At 35.0% G+C, this 8,663-nt stretch overlaps 1 protein-coding gene across 1 annotated transcript; it reads right to left on the reverse strand.

The window, feature by feature from the left end:
- Window positions 1-2,296: 2,296 nt before the first annotated feature.
- On the reverse strand, window positions 2,297-8,198 carry LOC104106978 (uncharacterized). The gene is made up of 2 exons (XM_009615651.4): window positions 7,986-8,198; window positions 2,297-3,256 (listed from the first exon to the last, which is right to left on the reverse strand). The coding sequence occupies exons 1-2, from the start codon at window positions 8,050-8,052 to the stop codon at window positions 2,520-2,522; spliced, it is 804 nt and encodes a 267-aa protein (XP_009613946.1). The 5' UTR covers window positions 8,053-8,198; the 3' UTR covers window positions 2,297-2,519.
- Between the last annotated feature and the right edge of the window lie 465 nt (window positions 8,199-8,663).

Raw genomic sequence — 8,663 nt, forward strand, 5'->3', positions numbered from 1 at the left:
AAAAAGAAGCATTGAAGTGCAATCATGTTGATGAAGAATATTAAAAAAAAAATCAGAAAGAATGTATTTATAAATACAAGTAGGGATATTTAGTGGTTTAATTTACTAAGGAAATGTCATGAGGCATTAATGCGTATCTTCTATTACTATATAGATTTGAAGAGACAGAAAATATTTCGGTACTTTTATGGTCAAGTTGGAACAGCTATAAATGCTTTGCATTTTATTTGATATCATTGGCCTATACACTATTTCACTCCTAAAAGTAGGACTAATGCGACTACTCGACTCTGAATTTGATTTCACTATTCATTTTTGTTCTGTTTCTCTTTTTAAAAGTGATTGGACACACTTTGGAGAGCTTGTCTCATTCCCCTGTAATTTTCTTATTCTTCTTCTTCTTTATTTTTCTTTAATAAAAAATTGGTAACATTGAGCCTGTAAAAATTGAGGAAAGAGATAAGCTCGCTCTTAATCAAAAAATTAAAAGAGGAGGCTTTTCTTATTGAAACCTCATGTTAGGGAGAAACTTTACTTTGTCAATCATATAACTGAGACAAGTTATGTGAGGGTTGTCTTTGTTTGGTAAATAGTGTTTGTGACTCAAAAATTCAAGATTTTGGGTTGTAAATTTAACTTGTCAAATATAGACGAATTCTCAAACAACTTGTGCTAATTGTGTGAGACACAAATTAATTTTTTGTTTACCTTGAATAATGTAAATTGTGCACGAAGTTGACTTTAACATGGCAGTACAATACAATTGTTTATACTATATATTCCAGATTCACCAAGCATAACAGGATACTTACTATATATTCTAGATTATCAATTAATGGTATTAAATATAGTTATTTGTAATTATTTTTTAACTAACCTGATAGTGAATATGTTTACACCGTTAATTCAAAGAATTTAAATAAATTTATGGCCTAAAGTTCACTAACTCTGTCTCTCTTTTATTCTTTTCTTCCTAGCGTTCCTTCTGTGGGCTCTAATATTAAAACAATTCACTTCATTGGCTTAATCGTTGTGCAAAACTCGGGTAGGAAGACAAAAAATAGATAAATAACAAAAATGGGAGTAATCTGTTCTCCTCCGTATCTTAGCCTTATTCTTTCATATCTGTTCTTTTAGTATTCCCTTTCCATTAATTGATTCAAGAAGAGTTTCTAGTCTTTAAGCAATCTCTATATTCTACGCAAGTTTGGCATAAAAATCTAGTAAATGATAAAGAAAGAATCTGTATATCCAAATTGCATAATATTGAAAAGTGAAACATTATCAACCAGAAGAAGAAATCAACTAGACGAATATTATGGGGTCAAATTATATAGCATGTTCTTGGGCTGCAGTGAAAGTCAAAATGATTGGCCCGTGGCAACCACAAGACATCGCGTGTCACATTCTCATATGTCTATTTCGGATTTGACATTTTTATGTTCTCTACCTCGCGCAGCATAATTTTTGTTGAATTATTTCTTTTCCATTATAACGTATTTGGAAAGTAGTGTATCAAATTTTATGGAAAATAAATTAGCTATTTCTTTAAAAATACGAAAGAGGATTTGGCGGATCCTATCTATTTATAAACGAAATGAGGTTTTAAATTTTTGTGCATATGCAAAGTATAATTCTTTAATAGACCATCGGGTTAAATTAAACTATAAATACATGTAGATAAGTAAGAGATATTAATTTGGTAACATGGAAAATCAACTATATAACCAGTTAAAATGTATCGATGTGTAAAATAATTTAAACCGTTAGTGTAGATAAGATAAATGTGCTACTTTAATAAGAAGATCAAGACTTTGGAAATTGCTGGCTTACTTTTTCGTATGCGTTCTATTATGATGGGTATTGTTAGCTGCTCATTTTGGACAAGCAATAAGAGGGTTCTTTTTCTTTATTTATTCTTTGCAACAAGCAGGAATAGGGATTCTTTGTCTTATTTGTGTCAGTATTCTTGTTGGTTTATCTTTTGAGAATTCGGCACTTGATTGCGTATTCTTCTGGTATAACTGTCAAGTTATGTACACTTCAAATGAGAGAGAAATTCATTTGAAGAAGCAAGAATTGGAGACGTTTTAACCTCACTACTCACTGGCTCCTGTAAAATTGGCGCATTCGGAACATCAGCCTCCACATTTTTAAACTTCAGTGTCTCAGAAAATCCGTTGGCAATAAAGCAACTTTCTTTACTATCTTTACTTTACATATGAGCTGCTTTTAAAATGCAACATAACCACAATCAAGGGAACAACAAGTCTAATTCCTGCTTTCTCATCAGAAATATATCCAAAGCTAAACCAAATTCATTATGTGTGGGCTAAGAAATTCTACTGTGGTGTCATTTTACAAGTCAATGAGGTAAAAAGGTTCCTATAACAGACTCAAATATAAACCTCCTCCTCCCCTCCCCAAACAAATCCCTGTACAAATAGTGATAAAGCAAAGGACAAATGATTCATAATATGAAAAGAACCATGTATAACACAGCTTGAAATTAATCTGATCTAAAATTCTTCACGGACTTCAGGGTCCTCATAAGCAGGAGCCTCATAACTACCAGACTCGTCAGAAGCTTCGCTTGAATACGTAGTTGATTCACCATAATTGGAGTCCTTGGGGACCTCGGAACTTTCAGCTATACTATCCTTGTAAAATTCATCTGACAGAGTTGCATCGACTTCTATTTCCTTTAGTTGGAGAAATACAAGTAAATGATCCATTCCGTTAACTAAATCATACACCATCAGCCCAACCTTTCCTCCAACCCAACTGCCCAACTCGCTTCCAACCAGGTAACCAAACCTACCCATGGTCTGCTCCCCCAGATAGCCAACCCAATAGGCGCCAAATAAGGTACCGGAACCCCTCAGGAACCCCTCAGTTGGTGTACCTCCAAGATAAAGTGCTTCAAAAAAGTCCCATCCCCCAGAAATAATCGGACCAACAATGCGCTTGGTTTGTCGCACGGCCAGTTTTGCAGCTTTTGCTCCTTCTTTCTGAGCTAGCTTAGCTGCCTCTTTTGCTGCCATGCCTTGCGACACGGCATCAGTCAGAGCAGCCTCTATTGCTGAGTTCCTTGCTCTCTCCACATGAGAAGACCTGATGTTATAAGCGTACAGCTTCACACCTTCCTTGACCAGACATGCTACGGTTCCCGTACTCCCATCAAAACAGTGCAACCAAGTAAATTCCCCACTCTTCGATGCAGCCTCTTGACCAACCAACTCCCTACATTTTTCAGCTATAAAGCAACAAGACATTAGAAAATTATTGGTATATATAAAATAAGGTTGAGCAGAATAAGCAAAACACCAAATAATGGTATGTAGGACGGTTAAAACCAAAGGAAAAAACCCTTATCCTTAAATGTTGTGACCATGTCAATGATATAATTCAAAACACAAAATACTAAAAAAGAATTGCCTCAATATAGCCCCTTGGTGAAACTGATGCTATCTAGGGAAATACATGCAAATTATGAAGTATGAACATAAAATTATCCTGTAGCAATTTACCTTACCTTATCAAGAAAAAAAATGTATCCTGTAGCAATGAGTGCACAATATGATAACAAAAGTGGAACATATCAAAGGTTTAAAAACTTCCAACATTCAATGCAAAGCGATTGCTAGATTGAGAACATGGTAAGTAGTCGACCCACATAGCACTTAACTTCAGGACTTAAGCATGAAATATTTCTCTACATGACATTAACCACGACAGGAGTAAAAACTTTAAAGGGTCAAACCACAAGATTAATCTAGAGAGAGAAAATGGAAGAAATGAAGACTTGATGCTATAAAATTGATTACTGTATCAGAAATGGAGTGCGCTTTAAGTTTCAGGAGTTGTTCTCAGCAATTGACTCATCCAACATTCTAATATGAAGACTGAATGAACACTTATATTACAGGAGATGCTTATACAGATTGGTTAAGCCATCCAGATAGTCCATATTCGAACACTATATTTGATAAACGAAAACTTGGCATGTGTGATTTGGAGCAGCATCTTTTACAGAATTAAAAGCCATAGAAGTCTGCTTCGAACACTATATTTGATAAACGGAAACTTGACATGTGTGATTTGGAGCAGCATCTTTTACAGAATTAAAAGCCATAGAAGTCTGCTGAGAACTACTCTCAGGTGTCAGGAGTCAGGTCCAATAGGACCAAGAATCTTGCTCCCCATCATTGACACCCCTAGGAAAGAAGAAGATTCTTATGGTGTCAGAGAACCCCCTTTTGGCTCCATAAAAAACTAAGAAGCAAGATGTGGTTGCATGGAATATCAACTCCAACACATTCCCTAAAAGCTAGATGTTTAGTTAGTTTGTTCACTTGGAACCTTCTTTCCCCTGTCAATAGTGTTGACACTTCTTTGGATTTTGTTAGCTCCCTGGTTCTAGCATAGGTACTCTTGTACTGGAGCTTACAATGTTTTTTGTCTCTTGTACGGGAGCTAACATAATTTCTGTTCTTGTAATTTGGCATCTTCCTGGTGCCCTTTCAATGATATTATCTTACTTCATCAAAAAAAAAAAGCAAGATGTGGTTGCAATGTCCAAGGTAGAAGATGAGAACCGAGCTATCGCCGTAGTGACATGTGAGCTTATGTGATTAAAACAGCTATTTCAAAAGCTAAATTCGGAAAGATAACACAAATGAAATTTATAATTGACAAAAGGCACGATAAGGTCTCCAATTTAGTCTTCCATAAAAGTAAATATCAAACATATTTGAGATCGACCGACACTTTATTTGTGAAAAGTCCAGTCTTCACTCACTCCATCGCATTCATTAATCCAAATGATTAGCTAGCAGACACGTTCAACAAGACGCTCTGAGGCCTGAGAACCACATATGTGACAATCTAGGAGCCTTGACCTGTATGCTCCACCTTGAAGGAATGTGTCAAGATAATTTCCTGATTCATCTAAATACTCCAGATTATTCTGTAATGATTAAGATATTGTTTTGTTTTCATAGGATCCTTGTAAATATGGTTACTTGTTAAAACAGGTAAATGATTCCTCAACAAAGAGTCGTGCATCGACTTTAACCATCAAGACAAGTAGTCTTTGTCTCCTCTCATCTCTCTTTTTAGTTTTTACTTTTTACAGGATTCAGCATTCCAATATAGATATGTGCTTCACAAGTCACAAAGATAGTTCTCACGCCTTCTTTTTCCTAGAATGTAGGCATAATATATAAAAGACAAAAGTTCATAAGATGAGTATTGTTAATTTCACAACATATTTACCTATCACTATCACCAAATCAGGAACTGGAAACCTAGGATTTTGCGATATAACTATAAGCTCACCCATCTTCTTTCCTTTTCTCCGTTTTACTCTTTCATTTGTCTTTTAATCTCTCATAATCATATAAGGAGGGGTTTTCCCTTTTTGATTAAAACCCGCGTTTACATGTCAACTTCTTCTTCTTTGCTTATCTCTTTATTTTATATCCTCTCAAATGATTAAAAAAACCCTAACGTTTCCACTTCATGTCATAGCCACCAGATTACACCTCCTTATAGATGCCTTCTCCCGTTTTGATTTTTTTAGGGGAAATATCTTCTACACCAATTAATAGACTTTGTTTACCTTCTATCATCTCCACATGAATAAGGACTGCCAGCAATTCACCTTGTTTTTCTAAAATCATGTGTATTTCACAAAAGAATATAATGTGGGATAAAAGGGATAGGAAAGGATATACAATCTTGATGAGAGGATAATAGCCACCTAATCTATCAAGAACAGGGTTTGTTGGTAAAGGATGCCAAGCAGTTTAGTTTGGCTGGTATTGTTGAGCGGATGACTGTCAGTCCTCTACCAAAAATTTAAAAAGGTTAGCAGGCCGGGGGTTACAAATGTGGATGTTCTGCCCTAGAAGGAATTGGATTTCAAGATCTTTATCAGACAAAAGGAAGTGGTTCCAAGATATGCAGAGTACTTGTCTTCCTTTAGTAGAAGGATTTCTTTAAGAGGACTTCAATCTAATTACTCATTTTGGATACTTGAAGAGAAATATAGGGGTGTCGAAAGAAGTAGAGAACCCACGGTTTGATTAGTCCCCATTGCACATGGGTTTTATCAAGAGGAACCAGTAGACTAGGTAGGTGAAATTGCGAAATATGCATTTTGCTTGCGGATCAACTGGAACAGTATTCCTCTAACCACCTGTAAGGATATCCAGGTTTCCTTTATACGGGGTTCTTTACCAATTTTTCGGTCATAAAACCCGTGTTTACTATGTCAAAATAAGAAAGGAAAATAAATCAAAAGCAGACTCCCCAAACTCTACATCACAATGTAGTGCATTTGCATAAGCAGTACAATCTTTCATTCTTGTCACCTCAAGAATGTCGAGAGCATGCTTATACTGTGAGATGTGCTTCATTTAGACTTAGCAACCTTACAAAATCCTTAATCTCAAGAAGCTAAAAGAGATGTCTCGGCATAACAATGTCCTTCTAAATACTGTCTGTAGTAAACTATCTCATCAAGACTCTGTAATAACTATGCCATCAACATAGCTCAATGCATTTTCTTTAAGCTAAACACAAAACCTTTTAAATTTTAGTAAAAGAGGAGGTACAAGTGACTATATAAATAATTTGGCTATTCTTTCGCCTTTTACTAAAGAATACCCTGTGCGCGTTGCATAAAGTGGCATACACCAATAAATAATTTGGACAGCTTGTTTGCTAATAGTGATTAAGCCACTCATTCACTTGTATATAATTTGTTCCACACTGAGGGTACTGAATAAATGAAAATTATTAAAATTACCCAAAAGTCGCTAAACTATGTGTCCTTTTCTTTGAAACCATCTTGGCGCATATTCAATAAATCGATTGTTTGATTTATCAAAGAAGAAAAGGTGCAAGACATTACTTTTCGCGCATTCTTTCTCTTTTCTTTACTTTACCTTAAAGAACGAAAGTCTGCATGGGAGAGTGTTTAATAAAGCATTTGACTAAAAGAATTACACTGATCAAGAAAACTGACGTGTGCATTTGACGCTTGCAAGTTGCAAGAAAGAGCAGTTACACTAGTGCAAGAACTTAAAAACTTAATGACACTGATAAAGAAAACTGAGTCTTTGCACATTTCCAAGCATAGACTAAACATAGATAAAACCTTCACTTTGCCAAATTTATTTCGACTTTGACAGATTATATGCACCTTTCTACATCCATGTGTCAGCCAAGAACCCCTAGATCTAATCTTTAACTCAGTGGCACAGGCAACAATACCCTCTGTCACTTCAATTTCTTTTTTGTAAAGCTACATTAAATAAAAAATCCTGTTATGTTATACACATTTACCTCCAAGTGTCTACAACCAAGAATTAATTTTGGATCGTTGTCTCCAAACAAACTAACAGAGTTCTCAAATCCACACTGTTGAACTCTCACTTATGCGTAAGTTATCACCCACACTATATGCTTGAGAACTTAAAAATGTAATTTCCTTTCACTACAAATCAATAGAGCTGTAAAAGTCATTTATCACCCAGGCGGTCAGGTGCGGACCTACCATATATCCTAACCCAGTAGCTTTTGTACAAAGCATGTATCTGTATTAAGAAATCCACTAAATATCAATAAGTGTTTGATTGTGAACCCAAATGTTATTGTATATTAACTTTGAGGTCGTTGTAGGAATCCATAAACTTCAAATCATGAATCCACAATCAACATTATTGTTGCATACTAAAGCCCAAAATCACACAGTGGGTCATAATAAACCTAAAGCTAAGCAGTCGAAAAGGTAAAAGTCATGGCTTTGTTAGATCCCTAACGATTAATCTTAAGTCAACTTCAAGTTTTGTTCAATTTATACTCAGCCCTTAATAAACACATAACCCTCAACATGAACAAATATTTACAAAATCAATAGCAATTAAACCTTTTTTACAAGAAAAAAAGAGAAGAAAAACATCAATTTGGGTACTTACCAGTGATGCTGAGAAGGAGGAGACCAACGAGAAAGAGAAGAACTTGAACCCTCTTTTTCTCAATCATTGAACCCTAAGGGGATAAATTGCGTAATCTAAGAAGACGGGAACGATGGATCTGCAGTAGTTGGGTAGAGTATAAACTTAACTCAGAACTCAGAAGGCAAAGAGCGATTTGGAATAAATGTGAAAGCAAAATAGTCAACCTTAACTATTTAATCTTTAATTTTTCAGTTCGTTAATAAGCGGGAGACCACACACACCAAAAAAAATAAAAATAAAATAAAAACACGACCGGAACTAACTTGGAACAGGCACACCGTACTGCTCAACTCTTACCGTTAAAGCAAGCTCATTAGTCATTTCTTTCGGAGTTAAATAGAGAAATTATTATACTCTTATTCATAATACAAAAATTCTCGTTAATGATAGATTGATATTCCTAATGCAGAGTATAATACAGCAAATTAAATGCTGCCTTATTTAGCTACTCCCTCTGCTACACTTTAATTGATATTTTGGTTATTCTCGCACATATTAATGAATCCACATTTTAACATTAATTATATTAACCTTTATTATCTTTTTGTTATAAATATAATTGTATTTAAGGTGAATGTCTATATATTAGAGAGATTTTAAGATTTGTTACTTTGTGGCTAAGTCACTTTTTCCCTA

Source organism: Nicotiana tomentosiformis, chromosome 1 (genome assembly GCF_000390325.3).
Source record: "Nicotiana tomentosiformis chromosome 1, ASM39032v3, whole genome shotgun sequence".
NCBI lineage: Eukaryota > Viridiplantae > Streptophyta > Magnoliopsida > Solanales > Solanaceae > Nicotiana > Nicotiana tomentosiformis.

What these genes read in the sequence shown, in the direction of transcription:
- LOC104106978 (XM_009615651.4), bottom strand. Translation starts at nt 8,052, where the DNA reads ATGATTGAGAAAAAGAGGGTTCAAGTTCTTCTCTTTCTCGTTGGTCTC. An exon ending in CCTCCTTCTCAGCATCACTG is followed by an intron (nt 3,257 to 7,985) that starts GTAAGTACCCAA and finishes GTTGCTTTATAG; the next exon opens with CTGAAAAATGTAGGGAGTTG.